Here is a 22,787-nt window from a genome sequence, read left to right as displayed (position 1 = left end):
TGTTGACCCTGTGCTAACTTGCATATGACAAATAAATCTGAAAACTGAAACTAAATAAAGGAAAGAAGGATGGAAGGAAAGATCACAAGCATTGTCACAAAGGAAAGAAGGGTGGAAGGAAGGATCACATGCATTGTCACAAAGGAAAGAAGGATGGAAGGAAGGATCACAAGCTTTGTCACAAAGGAAAGAAGGATGGAAGGAAGGATCACAAGCTTTGTCACAAAGGAAAGAAGGATGGAAGGAAGGATCACATGCATTGTCACAAAGGAAAGAACGATGGAAGGAAGGATCACATGCATTGTTACAGAGGAAAGAAGGATGGAAGGAAGGATCACATGCATTGTTACAGAGGAAAGAAGGATGGAAGGAAGGATCACATGCATTGTCACAAAGGAAGGAAGGATGGAAGGAAGGATCACAAGCATTGTCACAAAGGAAAGAAGGATGGAAGGAAGGATCACAAGCTTTGTCACAAAGGAAAGAAGGATGGAAGGAAGGATCACATGCATTGTCACAAAGGAAAGAAGGATGGAAGGAAGGATCACATGCATTGTCACAAAGGAAAGAAGGATGGAAGGAAGGATCACATGCATTGTCACAAAGGAAAGAAGGATGGAAGGAAGGATCACAAGCATTGTCACAAAGGAAAGAAGGGTGGAAGGAAGGATCACATGCATTGTCACAAAGGAAAGAAGGATGGAAGGAAGGATCACATGCATTGTCACAAAGGAAAGAAGGATGGAAGGAAGGATCATAAGCTTTGTCACAAAGGAAAGAAGGATGGAAGGAAGGATCATAAGCTTTGTCACAAAGAAAAGAAGGATGGAAGGAAGGATCACAAGCTTTGTCACAAAGGAAAGAAGGATGGAAGGAAGGATCACAAGCATTGTCACAAAGGAAAGAAGGATGGAAGGAAGGATCACATGCATTGTCACAAAGGAAAGAAGGATGGAAGGAAGGATCACAAGCATTGTCACAAAGGAAAGAAGGGTGGAAGGAAGGATCACAAGCTTTGTCACAAAGGAAAGAAGGATGGAAGGAAGGATCACAAGCTTTGTCACAAAGGAAAGAAGGATGGAAGGAAGGATCACAAGCATTGTCACAAAGGAAAGAAGGATGGAAGGAAGGATCACATGCATTGTCACAAAGGAAAGAAGGATGGAAGGAAGGATCACAAGCATTGTCACAAAGGAAAGAAGGGTGGAAGGAAGGATCACAAGCTTTGTCACAAAGGAAAGAAGGATGGAAGGAAGGATCACAAGCTTTGTCACAAAGGAAAGAAGGATGGAAGGAAGGAAAGATCACAAGCTTTGTCACAAGTGCAATACTTTAATTTTCTGCTGCTCATTCCTGTGCAATATCCCATCTGCCCTCCCGTCATATTTCTTTTCAAGATTTTCTTATTTAATCACTAATGTACATATATTTATATTTATAGATACATATATATTCAGTCATCTTTTCTCTTTTACCATGCCTCTCTAATATTTTGCTCCTTACTATTTTTCTATTTTCTTTATTATTTCATTTTATTTTAATATATTTTCTCCTACTGTGCATGCTGCTGAGTGACTGCTGCTCGTCAAACACATTTAATTGCAATGATGACCCTGTGCTAACTCGCATATGACAAATAAACCTGAAAACTAAAACTAAACAAAGGAAAGAAGACAGTTCGACCAAAGACTGCAGCCAATGATTGATGAAGTTGAAAAGCTTAAAACTGAGCTTGACTACTTCAAAAAACAGGACACAATCAAGAACAAACGGATCGAGGATCTAACTAAAGAAAACAAAGAACTTTGGCAGAATAATGAGATGCTGTCTTCTGTTGTGGACGACAGGACCAGTATCTCAGACAGGTTGGACTCGATAAAAGATGACAACGAAGCTCTCATAAAGTTCCGCGCTGAACTTAATAGGAAACATGAAGAAGATGTTGAAGTGCTGCAAGCACTGCTGGAAACGGAAAAAGAAAAATTTGCGCGTCAGCAGTTTCACAACAGCCAAGTCGTCGACTTACTGGTGAAACGCCACAAAGAGGAGAAAAATCGGATGCAGCAATTTTATGACGAAAATACATCAAAACTCACAGACAAAGCATATGCTGCAGAAACAAAGTTAAAAATCGTCATAGGCATTTATGATAAATATATTGCAAAGCTTGAGAGGAAAATGGAAATTGGTAAACGTGTGAGCATCAATGCAGTCTATGAACGTGAGGAGGAACATAAACCCTCGCAGTTTTGGATCGAGGACATTTTGGCGCATAATGCGAAGCTGCAGGACCTAAATGAATTCATGGGTAAAACTGTGAATGATTTAACAGATGAGAAAGCTCAAATGGGGAAGACCATCAACGAAAAAACGGCCCAGCAAATGGAGATGAAACAAAAATGTCAGAGAAATATTAGGGCTCTGGCCTTTGAAAAGAAAATGAAGGCTGTGGTCGAAGATGAAAATGATTCTCTGAAAAAGAAAAATGAAGACATAAAAAAGGCCCTAAGCAAAGAGAAGGAAGAACACAGAAAGACAGCAGTGGACAGGCATAAAGTAAAAACGGCACACAATCAGGCACTGGCTGAAAAGATCTCACTGGAAGAGCAACTGCGCGCCACAAAAAAGCAAACAGAAATATTCACACAAAAAACGAATTGCCTGGAAAAGAAAAAGCGCCACTTCCAAGAGGAATTGTACTAGTGCGTTTTGTCCTTTGAAAAGGCATTTCCACATACAGGTCACTTCAGAGAAAAAGAAAAGGTGGAATTTAGGGATATGTTCCACAACTTGAAAAAGAAATACGTAGACGGAGTGGAAGGCATCCCCTTTGTTGGAACAACGAAGGAGTTTCTTGAAAAACAGCTGAACTGTCTACGTATCAGATGCAAGGATCTAGATGCAGCTTTACTAGATAAAACACGGGAGCTGGAATCATTTAAAAAGCAGTACAATGATATGGTAAAGTCTTCCGAATACGCTTTATTCAAACAAAAACAGGAGCTCATTGGACCAGTGAACCAGATGATCAGAAAGGCTGCCAATGAAGAAAAAGAGATAGGTCATCTAAAATCTAGAGTGAAAGACGTTCAACTCCAGCTTAAATTAGAAAGACAGAAAGGACAAAAGCTCGCACCGGTGGTCCATAGAGGCGTGATGGGGAGATGTTATGAGGAGACTCCGACTCCGTCTCAGATCTTTCCACAGATTAAACCTCATCCACCTCCAGTGCCTCCAAAACACCCTGGCAGACGAAGGCCTTCCCCAGAGTCTCCATCAACACCACCTTTCCTCAATTCTTATGATGTATTACCACCAATTGGAATAGGCCATTAGAAGTATACTTCATCTTGTCTCCCTCTATTCTCTTTCCATCACCCCCAACCGGTCGCAGCAGATGGCCGCCCCTTCTTGAGCCTGGTTCTGCCGGAGGTTTCTTCCTAAAGGGAGTTTTTCCTCCCCACTGTCGCCCAGTGCTTGCTCAAAGGGGATCATTGGGGTTTTCTGGCTTTTTCTGTAGTGTTTTCACCTTACAGTATAAAGCAGCTTGAGGAGACTGTTGTTTTGCCATGATGCAATATAGTATTAAATATTGCTAAATTATAGCATCAAAGTAAAACAAAAAATACTTCAATGAAATTAATCAAAATGTCTAATCTGGCAAAAAAAAAGAAAAGAAAAGATAAAAGGTTTCACCTTTAAATAAAAATCCAAATCACAAACATTCTGATTTTTGTTGTGTTTTTTTTGTGTGTGTTGTCAAGTATAAAAGTTTTGCACTCTGTCACGGTCTCGATGTCTGCCCGGCCGGCTCCGCAAGGTTACATATGTTTATTGTGTTGCTGCTTTCTTCCGCTCGTCATTCTGCCTGGGCGGAGCTCAGGCCCACGCACCTGTCTGCAATTACGCTGCAACGTGTCCTGTCTGTATGAAGACTGAGAGCTGTATTAGATTATAATATTATTTTATGCCATGTTAGACCCCTAAGTAAAGGTTGTGAATTATTATGTAGTTTTAGTTGGCATTATTCTCCTGAATTAGAAGAAGCTGATAACTATTGCATTAGTTAAACTGATTTGCATTACATTAGACTGCTGATTTATTGTGGATGAATGATATTGTTTTATGATGCATTATACTGCTGAGTTATAAGAAATACTGTTTGCAGAAAGTCATCGCCTTATTTGTCTGATTAGAAGAGAACGGAACATGCTGGAGTTTTCTGCCCCATCTCAGCAGGAGCAGATAGACGGGGAGCCAAGGTCGTAGCTTAGGCGCTGTGTGAGAGAAAGCATGTGAATGTTTAGGCTTTTTATGATAAGGTGGAGGCACCAGAGGCTATAAGAGTTTGAGCAATGCTCCACCATTTTGAGATCTGAGGCTCACTGCATCAGTGTCCATCTCCCACGTGTGTGACCATTAAAATCATCGTTTGACTCAACCCGACCGGACCAGTGTTGTTATTGTGGTTTTTTCTCTTGTCTCCATCCCCAATATTTTGAACCTTAACATTTTGGGGGTTCGTCCTGTGGTATTGGGGTGGAATTTAAAAGTTTGGACGGTCTGAGGTTGTTGAACGGACAGGCACGAGCCAGTGGTCTGATGTGAGTGGGCATAAGCCGGCTTATCTAAAGGTAAGGCACTACCTGTTGAATTATTTCCAAAGTGTGCCAAATTGGATATGACTAAATTAAAGTCTACTCACTGAAATTACTGGTGGGTGTCTGTTTTGATTTTGATGAGGATCCCCGTGTGTGTGTTATGCAGTTAAAGTCGGCTAAGAGTCTTTAATGAAGTTTAAAAAGTATGAAAGAAATGCTGGGTTAGAGTCCCAAGGAATTGAGTAAAGGCTCAAGTAGTTTGGTAGGGAATTGGTCATGTTGTTGGTTAAAGTCCAAATTGGTTATAAGTGTGGTCCTGTGTGATTATAAGTGAGGGAAACGGCTCCATTGACCTCTAGGTGGCACTTGCCTTAGTCAGACTCTTGTTTTAGGGTGTTGACTGTTGTTTCAAATTTTTATAAATTATTATAGGACGGCACTGGAAGATGCTAAGAAGCGCATAGCCCGGAGGTTATGCTCCCTCCTGGCCGTGGACGCGCGGTCTTGACCTGTCGGCGAAAAGGGTTAGTTCAGTTTGGCTTATCTGTGGGGTACAGGGCATCCTGAAATAAGCTAGGAGTTCGATTCTCCTCACCGTTGGAAACGGTGTGATGTGCTTTTTTGGACACAGTTAAATTGAGTTAGGGATTTTAGAAATCAGGCCATAGGCTGTTCTGGAGGAAACAGATACTGGTTAATTGATTACAAAAAAGTTATCTTTCTTCGGTAAGACCCGTTATTTTAAATTTGTCGAAATTTGTTAGGTGCTGAATCTGTCAGGCCTGTCAGTGATTGTAAATATAAGACGTCTTTGTAATATAAGATAAAAGAGTTTTGTCTGAGCTTTGTGTGACCCTGTGTGTGACGACAGCGCACTGCAGAGCTGCGAGCTATTTTTAGACTGTGTGTGAACATGCAAATGAGCTGTGACGCGCACAGAGGACTTTTGCTTCCTGTTTAGCGTGTTATTGAGTTTTATAATTTTGATTTGCAAATAATGATACATGCCTGTAATTAAAACGCTGTTTTTGCTGATTATAATAGTACAGATAAGGTTTTGAATGACTACGCTGAATGTTTGATGTTTGGCTGAGTTTTGATATAGAAGACCGGCACGTCAGCTGGCAGAGTAAGATTGTGATGAAAATGATATTAAATAAATCTCTCAGTGTGTTGATACAGGTGGCCTGAGGATGAAGTTCAGGGTGCAGAGCTCGAGAGTTCTACAGTTTCTGCTCCGACCCTGCGACTCCTCAAGAGACTCTTTCAGCTCCTAATAGCGGCTGCAATGGAGAGAAACCCCACTCAGTTTCAGCTGGATTCAGGATGTCATCGCGCTCCAGTGTAGTATCATGCAACACCTATCCATCAAACAGAAGGCCTCATCAACAGAGTGGCACTTTGAGAAGAAAATACACAATCAAGTGGAACATCAGAGGACATGAAAAAGGCTGAGCTACAGAACAGACTGAAGGCTGGGAAAACGCCATCAGCTTCTGCCTCTGGACTGGTGAACCACATAGGAACAGAAACGGTTAAGAAGGAACCCGAGAGCACTGTAAATGCATGTGCCCAACAGAACTGCCCCACTGCCCCCACGATATGGCCCCACAGTGGCCAACAGAACCACAGGAGCCAGACAGAGCCCCAGGAGGAGTGTGTGAGCACCGATGAAAAGCCCTCCTTCTCAATCACCAGCAGTTCCTTCACAGATGCACCATCTAGAGGCAGCCAGGAGCACGACACAGTAATGTTTGGATCAGCACCTACTCCAGGTACACATCAGAAATGTCAAAGCTGCAGTCTAAATGTATCACTTTATACAGCTAATAATAATAATAATAATAATAATAATAATAATATACTCAAGTACCGGTAATCATTATGTTACTCTCTCCTCATTATACGTGTAAGGGGACCATGGTGTGCATGAGAGAACATTTAATTTGAGGCTATAGCAACATTATTTTACATATTTAAATTAATATAAATACATTTTTAACTTTAAGAAATTGTGTTAATAGTCATGCTGTTAGGCTGAATTATTATTAGTATTAACATCTCCACTTTCATAACGTCTGTTTTGCATTAAAGCACAGAGAATGCCTCAGAACTGAGAATGGTTATATGCTCACCTTTCTTCACTGCAGCCACTACATGCTTGTTTCAAGGCTTACACACATTCACTCGCACAATTTAACACACATGCAGGGGCAGGGATAGCTCAGTAGGTAGAGCGGTTGCCCCATGATCGGAAGGTCAGGGGTTCGAATCCCCTGAACGGCTACCCTGAGGTACCCTTGAGCAAGGTACCATCCCTACACGCTGCTCCCCGGGCGCTGCACTGGTGGCTGCCCACTGCTTCACTGAGTGAATGGGTCAAATGCAGAGAAGAATTTCCCCACGGGGATCAATAAAAGTGTACATTATTATTCACACGCGTGCACACTGACCAACTCTGCTTCATCCAGGAGATGCGTTACTGTCAGAACTCTTTTTTCCCCTTATAATGTAAGAAAGAGCTCCAAGCAGATGGGAAGAAGGCCTTTTTATTTCATGCCTCAGTCTAGGATGGATGGGATGCATAGCTTATTTTATTTGGCAGATCACTTAAAATTGTGATTCTGTTATTTCTACTTTTAATAATTTATCAGTTTTTTGTCTTTAGGAAAATGTTTCTTCAAGAAAGTGGAAATGTGATTGTGATATGGGATGTAAATACAGTGAAAGAGTTGAGCTCTTTTGGCAGATACTGTGTATTGTTAAACTATCAAAACAAGCATTTTCTAAAGTGGAAACAAATGAAAAGTTCATTTTAAAAGACCTGAGTTTTCTCTCTTTTGAATGTTTACTGTTGCTATTAATTGAATACTCACTGCTGACATAATCGATAGTGCTAACAATTTTCTTGCATATTTTGTATCGTGCAGCCCCATTTATCCAAAGGATACATGGCCATTTAAGAGCACATTTTATTTTCAGTTACTGAGTTATGAAGAAAAAAAAGGTATTCAGATACAACTTGCTTTGCCTTCTATCTCAGTAATAGTTCCTGTGCACTTTTTTCCTTTATAGTGAACTATCAAAAACTGTGTTTTTTCTGGTCCTTCTTTTATCTCATCTCATCAATTTGTCTGTTTTTTTTTCTCTCCTGTCCCTCAGACATAAAGGCTGCTCCTGCACTGACGGACTCACTGCTGCCCAACACACTGCCCTCCATCACCAACCTGTCCAGCTGCATGAAGGATGGAAAAGAGGAGGATGGGGGTGAGTTTGTCACTCTGCGGCCACATGTGACAGTTTAAGAGCCTTCATATTGCTGTGTTCTGCTATGAAGCACACGAAGATGTAATTAGCTTTCAGCGGTTGTGTGTGTTTGTGTTTTTGTGCACATCGATCGAGCTGGACAAACTGGATACAGAGATGATCAAGCTCTTGGCACATCAGAGGATCCAGCAGCTCTTTGCTCCCAAAGTGCCCAGCACTCAACCTCCCCCCACCACCAGCACTACCCCAAAAACCTCAGCACCCCACCCAAACAGTAAGACACCTTTGCACTACAGTTTAGTCTGTTTACTTGTCAAGAAGTCAGTTTTTCTGCTGTTTGATTGCTGTTTTGTTCTAATTATTAAAACCTACACGCTCCTCCTTCCAGGTCAGAAAAAGGTGCAAGCCAGAGCGGTCTTTTACCCTCTGACAGGAAGAGGAGCAGCTGTCAGCATGTGCTATAGGACGTTACACATAGGATCAGGTAGGACATTCAGTCGCTGTGACTTTGACCCTGCTGCATTCTGTGCCCTGGCTCTGAGCCACTCTTAGGTTTCACCTGTGATGTGGGAAAGGTTCACGTAGGAGAACAGCATTAAAGCTGGTCTCACGTAGTTTTTTGAAATTATACCAGTTCACCAAACTCAAGTCAGTCATGTTTGATTTAGGTTATATTCTTGCCTTGTGACTAAAGTTTAGTAAGACCGAAGTAGAACATAGGTAGGGCCCCATCATACCTGCTGTGTGGTGCCTGGCAAATGTCACCGTACAGCAAAGTTGATGTTGCATGTTGTAAGCTGTCATCTCTGCTGGTCATGCACTTCTCCATTTTTATAATCTGGTGTGTTGTTGCATTGCTGCTGCAGCTGGGTTAAAGTCTGTTTTTAATGGCATCCTAACATCATATCAGTACAGAAGTTTAGAGGTTCACAGGTTTCACAGAGGGAGATGTTGAAACTTTGAAACTTTGCAAAAACTTTAAAATTCCTTGTCTTCCAACTTTGACTTCTTCTCCTTCTATACCAGCGCTGATTTGGAGGACGGGCAACACCTGTTGTTCAGAAGAATACTGCAGCACGTACATGCACCGTAACAGCTAGCATGAATGGATATAGCTGTGTGATGGTATTACTGGTGACACGCAAAGCTGCCAACACAGCAGGTATACCAGGGCCCCTGGTTTGGTGTCTTGGCTCTGAGCTAATCACTCCTACAGATATAAAACTGGGAAGTGATGCAGAAGCAGTGTGTGGAAAAACTAACAACACCCCATCGTTCATCAGCTTGCAGAACCACCAGACAGATTTGCTGACGTGCTTGGAGTCATTGCACTGCCTGAGCCTTGGTGGCTGTTTTTGGACTTTAACTCCTGGGAATATTTTGCAGCTGTCTTGCATGTTTTCCACTTGAATAATGAATAATCTTTCTCATGGTAGAATTATGAGCATGTTTGGGACTGGCTTCATGCAACTTCAGATACTGACATGCAGCACTCATTTATTCTTTAAGACATCTTTCCTCTTTGGCATTATGTCGACAGACACCAGAATGCTTCTGAGTTTATAGAGGTGGTCACTCGTGCTGATAATCAGTTAATCAGCTACTTGTCATCTTTATTTATATGGAAGCAACAGGGGTTTGCTTAGTGCTTCATACACTAATTCTGCATTTTGGCTTCTTTTTTGTCAAATACATGACAGTAGTGTCATATTTTATAGTTCATTTGAGGTTATATATCAAGATTTAATTTCAAGACCTGCTAAAAACAAGATAATTTTTATTTTGTCCTAATATGTAAACCTTGACAGAAGGTATCCTTTTAACCATGACTGTACTTCTGCACGACATGCAGCAGTACACAACAGAGTATAATATAATATAATAATATACTGAGCCTGTACTAACTCCCAATCTCTGTATCATTAGTCAGGTTGAGTGATAGTTGATACCGTCATCTTTAAATCAGAGTATTTTAAGCGAGTTGTCTGTGAAAGTAAGTTCTTAGACCTGTGAGGGTCACAACAGGACCATGTGGAATAAAAACTACTGAACAAAAACACAATATGTCACATTGGAGTGCAGGTCATTAAAATACATTTTGACACGTCAATATTGCAGAAAAAAAATCCATGTTGCAAATCTGTATTCTTTGTGTTGTGGGAAAGGGTGTTTAAGTCTTTAACTGTTTCTTTAAGGTGCTGACATGGATGTGTGCCTTACAAACTACGGTCACTGCAACTACGTATCGGGGAAACATGCCTGTATTTTCTATGATGAGGTGAGGCCGTTAAACTACATCACTCTGCAGAGCACTCCTGTGGTTGTCAAAGGAGCTTGCAAAGAAGCTTGCAAAGCTCCTTTGACTACGATGACCTGGATGACTGAGAACCTTCACAGACACTCCTGTGGTTGTTAGTGACCAAGATGTAAATTATGTGTGTTTGTCGTCCTTCAGAATACCAAGCATTATGAGCTTCTGAACTATAGCGAGCATGGCACCACAGTGGATAATGTCCTGTATTCGTGCGATTTCTCTGAGAAGACCTCACCATGTCCACCCGGTGGCCTGGTAGCCAAAGTCCAAGGAATCATTCGTAAGTACATCTCCGTCATCTGTTTGGATTGGCTTGAAGGAACCCAGGTCTGCGTGCCCAGTTTGACCATCTTCATCCACTTAGCCACTCATCTGTATGTGTCCTGGTTAAAATAGTTAAAATTTTATTTGTGAAGAAATCATAACATCATTGCTTCTGTAAATTAAAGGAATACTTTAATTTATACTCTAATACTGAAAAGAATCATTTTTAGTTTGGCTAGAATTTCAGGAAGTGTAGCCCCCCATGTGCTTAATGTCAGTGTCCTGTTTGTTACACTGACACTGCTCCTGCAGTATTGGACAGCTTTTAGTGTTCTTCATCCAAATTGTGGTCAAGGTCACATTTGTCATTCTTAATGGGTACATGTAATTAGTTTATGCAGTGCAGTGAACCAATGACAAGAAAACTTATCACCTTCTTGCTGTAATTCATACCTTACAGTAGCCTATGAGATGTGCTGAGCTATACGTGCTTATTTTTAAGTGAATAATATTAAATGGTAAATGGCCTGTATTTATATAGCGCTTTACTAGTCCCTAAGGACTCCAAAGCGCTTTACATATCCAGTCATCCACACATTCACACACACACATATTAGCTTAATATAAAACTAAAATAAATGGTAAATGGCCTGCATTTGTATAGCGCTCTACTCAGTCTCTAAGGACCCCAAAGCGCTTTACACTACATTCAGTCATTCACACACACAGGCAATGGTAAGCTACATTGTAGCCACAGCTGCCCTGGGGCACACTGACAGAGGCGAGGCTGCCGGACACTGGCGCCACCGGGCCCTCTGACCACCACCAGTAGGCAAACACGGGGTTAGTATCTTGCCCAACAATATTTGGCATGCAGCCAGGAGGCAGCCTGGGATCGAACCACCAATCTTCTGATTAATGGCTGACCTGCTCTGCCACATGAGCTACAGCCACCCCAAAATAAATAAGTGAACATCATCATTAGCTGTCTTCAGTCAGCCCATGTTCTTGGACTGCAGCTGCTGGCTCTTGTTCTGCTCTGAGTCCCAGTGAGCTCATTGTATTCTCATTGTGTGAGAACTGCACACGAACCAGTTCTCCGTCTGTTGTAGGTTCTGGTTAGAGTGCCAGCTTGAAGTGCAGGAAAAAAACAAACCATGAGTTTGGTATTGGAATTCATCTCCATCCATAATGGCGATCTAGCCAGCGAGCCTGCTGGTAGAGAAAACACCAAATGGGAAAGAACGGGCTGGCTTATTATTAGCTATTGCAATTTCAAAGTAAAAGTAAGGATGTAGTAAACGTACAGTACAGTGGTAAACTTGGTGCATGTGGCATTGTAGCAATGAGAAAGGTAAATAAAGTGCTAAAATGAGCAGTCAGATATACTTGTTCTGTGGCAGACCACGTTATGTAAAGTCTGAATGTTGCTGTATCACATAAAGCTTCCAGTCTTAATCTGTTATTAAAGATCATTTGGACAGATGTTTGATTAGTAAAGAGCTGCAGTGTGAAACAGCATTAAATCAAATTTCTCTGAAACTGTTTATAGATGATGAGTGTAAAACATGTTTGCCAGAGTTCAGCTTTCCACATGATTTTAGTCTCATTTTCAAAACAAAGTGTTCATTTTTTATTTTGTGGATAAAATGTAATCAGTGAAATCTTTTCATGGTTGCATTGTCTCCACATTAATGGAGTTTACTGTGACACTAGTCTGGACAGACGTCTTTCTCAGACCTGCTGCATTTCTTCTTTGCGTAGGTCGCAGTAAGAAACGGGAAGAGGACGAGGGAGCCAACTCCATGGTGGGGTTGTTGCCAGTAGGAGGAGTGATGAGTAGCCAATGTCAGGGTGGTGCTGAGCCGTCTTGTAGCTGCAAAGCGAGTAGCTCCAGTCTAATTGGAGGCAGCGGGGCAGGCTGGGAGGGCACGGCGCTGCTCCACCATGGTAGCTACATCAAACTGGGCTGCCTCCAATTTGTCTTTAGCATCACTGAGTTTGCCAGTAAGCAGCCCAAAGAGGAGCAGGCCACTACACCTGCTGCCAGTTGCACAAGCACCAACACCAGCAGCAGCAGTGTCATCAGCACCACCCTCACCACCACCGCTAACACCTCCACACCACCACCACCCAGCACTGCCACAACAAGCGGCTTTTCCAACCAGGATGAGGCTGACTCTGAGACTGTACCTCCCCACCAAGTGCCCGTACTGCGTTTAACTCTGTTCCATAATCCGCACAGGAAGCCCCGCCCTGCCTCTTATTTTGCACCTTCTGTGTCACGACGAAGGGAAAGCTGCACAGCTGGTTGGTCAACAGGGAAAAGTTCTTTTTTTTTTTTAATAGTTTATATCTTTGCATGAACTTGAAGTATTATTGACAATCTCTTTTTTTCTTTTTTCTTTTAAATGACTGACGTAACCGTTAGGACCGTTAGGTCTTTGAGCAAACATTACTTCCTTGCGCTCAATCTTTGTTTTTGCCAGTATATTAGTTATGTATGGTGTAACCTTTTTGTCAGTCAGCCCATTTAGCACAAACATTTTTTGTTTTTTTTCCTTTGTAGTATTCAATTCCATACATTCTAATTTCTTTTGCTGCTTTTGCACCACAGGTAGCTATATATGTATGAAAACATACATGCTTATACACTATAACATGTATATATAATGTAAATACATTTTAATTCAGTGCCTCTCGATTGGAGAAACATTGGATTTCATTTAGATTTGCCATTTTTTGGTTTTTAACTGTACAGCTCATTGAATTTGTGATACTGTGTAGAGTACCAGACGTTTTGTGATAAAACTTGTTCTTAGTCTGTACTTTCCGCTGTAGTCCATCTGTAAATACCGTATAGTTTTAGCATTCATTTTAACATCTTGTGCTGCTGTGTATATAAGCACTCTTTGTCTGTACCTGCTTGTCTGTTCAAACCTGTGAATACAGAAAGTTTCTAAGAACAAACTCAGTGTTTATGCCTGTTATTTTCAGCCTTGTTTTAGGTCCACTTTGAGCTCTAGTTTGGTTTTCACTTTCTGAGACAGCAAGTTCAGTACTGACAGGGGTGGATCTACAGGGGTGGCATTGGGTGGGCATGTGCCACCCTAAAATAATCTTTGCCACACCCTAGTTGTTTGCATATGACATGTTGTTTATTAAAATAAGCTAGCATTAACACTTTGAGCCTAGCTGCAATTAACGTTGAATATAAATTCTAAAAAATGAATATATTGCATAGCGTTACCCTCCCTCCCCTATTAGAAAATGGTTCAGCCCTGCTTTATTTCTTGTTGTTGGTAGCAACCAATGCCTATGATTGGGCAGAGCACATTTGGAATCAAGAGTTTATCAATGAGGTCGACGCGGACCTGGTCATCATACTGTTCATTCAGAATGCTGGTGGGCTCGGCTTGTTTCAGGACAAATAAATAAATAAATAAAAATGGACAAAGTGATGACGTGCTCCATGAAAAGCAGACTGTGGGTTGGAACAGAAATAAACAGAGATGTGTTTTGTTTTCATTTCTGTACCTCATGGTTGTTTAATTCAAAAATACAGGAAGCAGCAACAGATGCAAATACAGTTATTAAGGTGTCACACATTAGGGCTTTCACAAAGTTGGTACATTAACTGTTTAGAAATGACAGCTTTAAAAAACATTGTTGTCTCTAGCATGATTATATCTTTGATATGATTTACTTTTAAACTCAAATGTTGCACATTCTTCACAAACAACTACGCTTTAGTTACACCACTTGACACAACATTTTACTATTTATGTAATCTGGTGTATCTGGGTGCTTCACACTATATAGCTACATTGCTTTAGTCCACCTGACAACTTACACCAGTTTAGTCTAGCCCATTGTTAATTATACACCGGCTAGCGAACTACACACCTGAATGCAGCCAGGCTGATTTCATTCTGGCTACATTCCTGTTTCCTATCCTGTTTCCTCAGTTGTCGCCAAATCGTTGCACTGGACTCATTACTCAACCTTGGCTCCCTCGCTTGCATACTCACTTTGCTTAAATTCACCTTGGTGTCCTTTTGCCAAAGCTGCTGCTGCAGAGCTGAAGAGCTGTGGAGAGAGGGCTTGAGTGGAGCGACGTGGAAAGCAGCAAGCTGCATGGTGTTACACTCAGTGTTGGGGAGTAACGCAATACATGTACCAATGCTACGTATTTAAAATACAAAATATGAGTAACTGTATTCCATTACAATTACCGTTTAAAAAGGTGGTATTCAGAATACAGTTACTTTGTTGAAATAAAGGGATTACACGGTGGTCTTTTCCTGTTCCATATGTTAGGCTATGCCCTCTCTATTTTTGGTAATTCCACGCTGGTGGAAACCCAAACAAAACACGCATTAAGAGGCTCTTATGCCTGTGTCTCAATCTCGTGGCCCATGTCACCTCTAATGACATGAAGAAATATTTTTAAAAATTATTATGCAAGAAATTATTTAATATGAAGGCAATAGCAGAGTGTTACAGGCATCGCCCTAAAGAATGTAGCCTCATGGGCAGTGTAGTCCGTGCTGCAGGGAGAATGGACTGCCATACCCGTTATGTGTCTGTGAGCGAGGGAGGGAGAAAAAGGAGAGTGGAAAAGTACGAGCTGTCACTGAGCAGAAACGGGAGCTGGAAGCATGTAAATATAATAATAACCACTGCAGCCAAGAAGAGTGCCTGACGAGCCCAGCTGTAAGTAAGCTATTAAGACTCGACTGTACAATGTGTGCGTGTTTTCCTCCGAAACAATAAGTTTTGTTGGAGCAGCCTTTCAACGCCTCTCTCTGTCTCTCGCTAGCAAAATTGACCCAGACAACAAAGTAAAGCTAGTTTTCGGCTACGAGCCCGACACGAACCCGACGTATTAGCCAGAGGTCCTTTTACTACGGTTCGGAGCCGCGGACCTGTTTTATATAAGCGAGGAATAGTTTTCTATATGAGATCGCTGCAAAAATGGTGAGTACCTTCAGTAATAGTAATAAATCACACAGAAATAGTACATTCATGTAGTTGTAAAAAGCATGATAATATCTCAAGTATTCCAAAGTATTCAGAATACGTTACTCTCAATGAGTAACGTAACGGAATACGTTACAAAATACATTTTAGGGCATGTATTCTGTAATCTGTAGTGGGATACATTTGAAAAGTAACCTTCCCAATGATGTTGCCTCTCCTGACACTTTTCATGTTCCTTGTTTGCCTTGAACTGCTGCCAAGCCTTCCCGTTTCACCAAGTCAAGACTGTTTTTACAAGTTCTGTCATATCTGGGATAATTTTAATGGTTAAGTCAGTCACCTGATCTCAGAGTGTGCTTTTCAGTTTCTGAAGTCAGCAGGACCCACAAATAAGCACGATGAACAACTGAAGGTTTAGCACAAGTAAGGAACACATAAACGGATGGTGTAACAGATAAAATGCAGTTCCAATTACTATTTTTCTCATTCAAAGCAATCAAAAACACTTTGGGAGCTTTTAGCCAAAAGAACTAATACTTAGCAAAGACAAATACACCAAATTTAAACGTATAATTTAGTACAGGGAGAGGAGCTATAGAAAGTGTGCCTCACCAGTGTGGAGTCCATGCAGCTCAGGCTGGGAAACCCCACACATGCAACATGTTTACAAGTGGCGTCACACTGATTAATGCCCCACTTCAACAGTGACACGTGGGACCTTAGTGTAGATAACCTGCTGTTAGTTTGGTATTTTGTCCTAATCCGCTTGCCGTACCTCCGAGTAGGTGTGTATGTTTTGAGTGGTATAGGCGCCATTCGTTTAAGGAATCCAAGCATGTAAGTTCTCTGCTGCTGTGCTGGTTAATAAAACCACGTTAACCGAGACTACTGCTTCATCATTATCATACTGGTGAACATACAACATGGTGTCAGATGGGATAGAACACGTACTTCGTAGTTGAGGGTATTTTTTCTTCCCGCCTCAAGTCTTTTTTGTGTGTGCGTTTTTTTGTATCCGGACTGCAGACAACATGGCGGAGGGATTCAGGAGGCCCGACCCGCTTGTTTTCTATGGTAATGTTGCTGAAAATTGGCGCATTTTTGAGCAAGAGTATGACATTTTTATAGCGGCGGCACACTCTGACAAGCCAGCGCGCACACAAGCCTACATATTGCTCAACTTAGCAGGTCCCGAAGCTATAGAACGAGAGCGGTCTTTTGTTTACGCGCCAGAAGTGAGAGAGCCCGGCGATAGAGGACGAGTTCTCATTCCTGCAGAATTGAAGGAGGATCCTGAGTGTCTCAAAAAGAAATTCAGACAGATGTGCAGCCCTCAAACCAACGTCACGATGGAAAGACACAAGTTCAACACGCGGAATCAGAGGACTGGCGAGACTGTTGAATCCTATGTAAGTGATTTACGGATTAAAGCAAAAAGCTGCAGATTTGGCGATCTGAGTGAAGAACTAATAAGAGACAGACTAGTTTGTGGCATCAACAATGACAATTTAAGGAAAGTGCTACTGCGTGATAGTGATTTAACGCTAGCAAAAGCCATATCTGTCTGCCAGATTCATGAAATGACTGAAGAGCATAATAAACCACTTGCTTTTCCTCAACAATCTGCATCAAATGTTGATGTGCTCCAGCCCAAATTTACAAGAAAGCACAGAGGAGATAAAATTAAAATACAAGGAGACAGGTCTGAAACACAGCATGTTACTAACTGTACTAACTGTGGGGGCGCTCATGCTGCAAAAAAGAGCAAATGTCCAGCTTTTGGGCATGTCATGCATGCAAAAAGTGGAATCATTTTAAGAAACGGTGCAGAGCTGTTCAGCCTACCCAAAACGTAGCAAGACGCAGAAAGTCAGTTCATCATGTGGAACCAGAACAAGCTGATCACAGCGGAGATGACACCTTCTACGTTGATGGTGTAAATCTTCAATATGCAATCCATGCGACTGATGTGCATGTGGAACACAAAGAGGAAGTTTTTGTCACCGTACAGATTAATGGGATTCCTGTTGAGATGAAGGTGGACACAGGTGCTAAATGTAATGTGCTTCCCAAGAAAACGGTTAACATTGTAAGAGCAGATAAACAAATGAAAGCACACCCCAAGTCCGTTAACCTAATAGCATTTGGAGGCAGCAAGATTCAAACCTCAGGTGTAATTAAGCTGCAGTGTTTTCTGCATGGACAGCCACATGTGTTATCATTCTTTGTTATTAATGAAGATGTACAGCCAATACTTGGACTGTGTGCATGCAGAGAAATGGGGCTTGTATCATTCAGCAATGACGTCCACCAATTGAGCACGTCTGCAGATGACCTGTCACAACAGCTTATCACAGAATACAGCGACTTATTTTCTGATGAGCTTGGGAGGTTGCCAGTCACCTATCGCATGACACTGAACCCAGATGTGAAACCAGTTGTTCACCCAGCACATCGCATCCCTTTGGCCATGAAAGACAGGGTCAAGGCAGAGCTGGTCAGGATGGAGAAATTAGGCATCATTACTCCCGTCTCAGAGCCGACAGACTGGGTGTCTTCCATGGTAGCCACCAACAAGAAGGGCAAAGATGAAACCAGGATATGCATAAATCCTCGAGATTTAAACACTGCTCTGAAAAGACCACACCATCCCATGCGCACAGTAGAAGAAGTGGCTGCAATAATGTCAAATGCTACTGTGTTCTCTGTTTTGGATGCTAAGAACTCTTTTTGGCAGGTGTCATTGGATCAGAAATCATCCATGCTAACCACCTTCAGCACTTGTTTTGGTCGTTTCAGGTTCCTCAGAATGCCTTTTGGTCTTAACGCTGCCAGCGAGGTGTTTCAGAGAGCCATGGAGCAGATATTCGCTGGATATCCATGTGCCATCATTGTTGAAGATATACTCATCGGTGGAAGAACCATGAAAGAACATGACGACAACCTGAGAAAAGTCCTTGATCATGCCAGAGAAGTAAACCTGCGACTAAACCCATTAAAGTGCAAATTCTGGCTGAATCAGGTCAGTTATGTCGGACACATTTTCACAAGCGAGGGGCTTAAAGCAGACCCTTCCAAGAAAGCCGCAATCAAAGAGATGCCGGTTCCAACAGATGTCCAAGCCCTGCAGAGGTTCCTGGGGATGGTCAATTATCTTGGAAAATTCATTCCAAACTTCAGCCATCTGTCAGCTCCTCTGCGACAGCTCACACACAAGGACAGCGAGTGGATGTGGGACACACAGCATCAGACTGCGTTCGAAGCACTTAAAGAGCACATGTCTAATCCACCTGTTCTGTCATATTACGATGTCAGCAAACCTGTGACACTAACGTGCGATGCATCACAGTATGGTCTTGGTGCAGCTTGCTTACAGGAAGGGCGACCTGTGGCGTATGCTTCACGTACTCTGACAGACACTGAAACCAGATATGCTCAGATAGAAAAGGAGCTGCTGGCTGTTGTTTTTGCATGTACAAAGTTTCATGACTACATTTATGGCAAGCCTGTGGTCGTAGAAACAGACCATCAGCCACTAGTCACCATACTAAAGAAACCTATTCACGCTGCACCAGCCAGATTACAGAGGATGTTGTTACGGCTCCAAAAATACAACATCACCCTCACATATAAATGTGGAAAACACATGTATCTGGCTGACACACTGTCTCTCCCAACAGCTCCTTTCCAGCAGTCTGAAGAAGAGGACAACTTTGATGTCATGACGGTGAGCTGCATCTCTTCTTCACACCTGGAGGAACTTAAAGGACACACAGCTGAGGATGAGACACTGCAAGCACTCAGCTCGCTCATCAAACATGGTTGGCCACAACGACTCCACAACCTTCCCTCAGCAGTTCATCCATATTTTCCTTTCAGGGATGAGCTGATTGTGGATGACGGCATCATTCTTAAAGGTTCCAAAGCTGTGATCCCAAAATCACTGCAAGGAGACTACATCACCATCGTGCACAGAGGACATCCCGGCGTAGAAGCTACCAAGCAGAGAGCACGGGGATTGTCTTCTGGCCGTTCATGTCAAGAGATATTGAGCAAACAGTTACTTCCTGCTCGGTGTGTAACAGCACTAAACAAAAAGAGCCCCTTCATCTTCATGAAGTTCCAGAGCTTCCTTGGTCAACTGTGGCTGCAGATGTCTTTGAGTGGCACTATTTAGTAGTAGCCGACTCATACTCAGGCTGGTTTGAGATTGACCTGCTAAAGGATTTGACATCGGCGACAGTCATCAAGAAGCTGAAAAGACACTTCTCAGTTCATGGTGCTCCACACACTCTGATCTCAGACAATGGAAGGCAGTTTATAAGCCAGCGTTTCAAAGACTTCGCTTCACAGTGGGACTTTCAACATGTCACCAGCAGTCCAGAGTATCCTCAATCCAATGGGCTTGCTGAGAGAGCAGTGCGCAGTGCTAAACAGCTGATGGAGAAATCACACAGAGATGGCACTGATGTATTTCTCAACCTGCTGAATCTCAGGAATGTTCCACGTGATGTGAACCTGGGTTCTTCTGCAGAACGACTTCTATCCAGACAGACTCGAACTACGCTCCCAATCACAACGAAACTGCTCGAACCACAACACCGTGAATCTGAGAGAGTGAAAGCCCAACTACTCAACAAGAGACTGACTCAGAAGGTCTGTTATGACAGATCCAGCCGACCACTTCCACCTCTCAACGAAGGACAAGTAGTGAGGTTACAGACCCCACAGGGTTATGACCGCACAGGTGTGGTCAAGGAACTTTGTAAAGAACCTAGATCCTACCTGGTACAGTCAGATGGAAACACTTACAGGAGAAATCGCAGACACATATTGCCTATGTCTGAGCCCGTTACTGTTCAGGAAGACACTGATCATCATCATTATGATAGACTGCAGGGTGTGGATGAAAACAATGATGTAGAACAGTTTAAAGACAGCACTCATGTTGAGAGCTCTTCTGATGTTTTGCATTCTCCAAGACCTTCCAAGAGTGATGGTGCTTACAGGACACGCTTTGGTCGTGTGTGCAAACCAAATCCAAGATATAGGGATTAATTTGGTGCTAGTTAAAAAACACAGAACATTTTCAGGTTTGATGTTTGAGCCAACAGTAACTGATGTCAATGCCTCAAGATAAATTCTGTTTGAGGTGTTTTTCAGTTGTAATCATATTTTACTTTATACAGCAAAATGGTATTTTTGTCATGTTTATTTCTTCCATCTGCTTGCAAATTTAAATGTTCCTAAGGGTCAGCGTATGTCACCTTTTATGCTGTGAGTTTTATTATTCAATATGCACTAAACTTTATATCCGGTTGGGGAAGTACTAAAGAAGGGGGATGTAGATAACCTGCTGTTAGTGTTAGGTGTGGCTGTGTGCAGACAGGAATAGGACCCAAGGTGCAGACTCCGGAGACAGAACTTAAACCAAAACAGCTTTAATGCTGAACGCAAACATCATATAACTAGAAAAAACTCAAAATAAACTTACACCGGTGGACGAGCAAAACACACAGCAACGTAAACGGTAGATCGCGACACAGACACAGAGAAACACAGGGCTTAAATACACAGAGGGAGCAATCAGGGAATGGGTAACAGGAGGGAAACACAGCTGGGGCAAATCAGGCCTAACGAGACAAGGGGAAGCAAAACCAGACACATTAACATCAGACATGGACTTTCAAAGTAAAACAGGAAACATAACACAGACTCACAGGCAGGCACTATAACAAAGGGAACAGAGATGTGGGACCAGGGCAGACACAGACACTGACTGGATGTGGGGATACAGCAGACAGGGGAGACAGCAACATGACACAGACAGAAAACCAGAACACCAAAACTCTAACCAAATCCCACCCAGAGAACCTAAACTAAGAATAATCCTAAAACCCATAAAGCAAAGCTAGAATATAATGAAATAACAAAATCAAAGAACCAAAAACACAAAACACTGGGTCAACGACCCAGGGACCCTAACAGTTAGTTTGGTATTTTGTCCTAATCCACTTGCCGTACCTCCGAGTAGGTGTGTGTATGTTTTGAGTGGTATAGGCACCATTCGTTTAAGGAATCCAAGCATGTAAGTTCTCTGCTGCTGTGCTGGTTAATAAAACCACGTTAACCGAGACTACTGCTTCATCATTATCATACTGGTGAACATACAACACTTAGTTTTACAAAAATTTAATTTACACAATAAAAAAAAAAATCTATATACAATACAGTTTTGAGAATGTTCACACTCCGTATATTATACCTTGTTTCTGTAGAGAAGGTGATCAGGGTTTTTCTTCATTTCCTGAGACCAGCTGCTCTGGATCATCACCAGCTTTTCTCTTCATTTTTTTTTTTCACTCGGGGAAGTCTGTCCTTTTCTTGGCCATTGCTCTGCACTGTGTTGAGAAATCAGTTTTACCCCGGTTCTTTTTATTCCTCGAGCATCCAGAGATGGCACCGGACTCAGTAGTCATTTTTACAAAACTTTATTCATCTTCATTCATCTTTACTCATCTTCATTTAAGCATGCACTTCTAGAAGGGAAGATGAGGCCGGTGTCCCTCTCCAAAAATCTTCACCCCTTTGTTAGTTACAGCCAGCTTTATAGAAGTAACCCCATCATAAACCCCCCCACGGTGTGCTGCAAACTCTGTCTTTGTCTATGTGCACGAGCACGTGAATGCCTACATGTGCACGTTCCCACGTGTCTATGTGAGTGCTCGTGTGTGACTGTGTACGCATACCTGTGTGTATGTGTGAGTGCACATGAGTGAGTGTGCGTGTGGATGTGTGTGCGTGACAGTTAAAACACTGTGGGTGAAGATATCTTCCTAGAGGTCATAACCCCCCCCCTTGCATCCTCTGGGGAATTTCCACTCAATGGGGGAGAAGCCCTCTAAAATCTACTGCTAAATTCACAACACAATAAGGCCTTTATTACTCTACAAACAATGTCTCTACAATAATTCTACTTTCTATGATAACACATTTCTAAACTCTACATCAGCTAAACATTCCTACAACTGGAGAACCAAAGTGTGTGATCAAAGCTGAAATAAGGGATATTTTTCCATTGCAGGACTTAGAGTGCTTCAAGTAGTGATAGCTGTTGATCCATTTCTCAAATAATCTGTAAGGATCTGGATTTTTAAGAAAGATACAAATATCTCTGCTTATATTTGGCTAAAAGCTTGATATAGATAAGGCATATAAAGCCCCTGTACACCAGCACTGCGCTTACATTATAGTTCAATCAAGAAATAGTTATTATTGATTTATTATTGAATTTTTTTAGTAATCATTATTAGTATTTAATCACATTAGCACAGTGGGGTGGCAATAATATTCCACAT

The 22,787-nt window shown here is 42.0% G+C and overlaps 1 protein-coding gene and 1 long non-coding RNA gene across 3 annotated transcripts in view; one reads left to right on the top strand and one right to left on the bottom strand.

The window, feature by feature from the left end:
- The window catches only part of LOC308411478, a 37,367-nt gene extending 15,063 nt beyond the window's left edge, over positions 1–22,304 (bottom strand). For both annotated transcript variants that reach the window (XR_013974380.1, XR_013974381.1), the window contains exons 1-2: positions 21,695–22,304; positions 10,418–10,565 (exon numbers count right to left, since the gene is read on the bottom strand). This is a non-coding gene — a long non-coding RNA (uncharacterized lncRNA). The remainder of the gene's footprint in view (positions 1–10,417; positions 10,566–21,694) is intronic.
- LOC308411475 (uncharacterized protein) lies at positions 5,599–10,386 on the top strand. Its single transcript, XM_080905379.1, has 4 exons — positions 5,599–6,376; positions 7,764–8,142; positions 8,257–8,352; positions 10,064–10,386. The coding sequence occupies exons 1-2, from the start codon at positions 6,043–6,045 to the stop codon at positions 7,904–7,906; spliced, it is 477 nt and encodes a 158-aa protein (XP_080761505.1). The 5' UTR covers positions 5,599–6,042; the 3' UTR covers positions 7,907–8,142; positions 8,257–8,352; positions 10,064–10,386.
- Positions 22,305–22,787: the final 483 nt, after the last annotated feature.

Source organism: Rhamphochromis sp. 'chilingali' (genome assembly GCF_963969265.1).
Source record: "Rhamphochromis sp. 'chilingali' genome assembly, chromosome: 15".
Taxonomy (NCBI): domain Eukaryota; kingdom Metazoa; phylum Chordata; class Actinopteri; order Cichliformes; family Cichlidae; genus Rhamphochromis; species Rhamphochromis sp. 'chilingali'.
The sequence above is the reverse complement of the archived record's forward strand: the minus strand, read 5'-3'. Positions and strand labels throughout refer to the sequence as shown.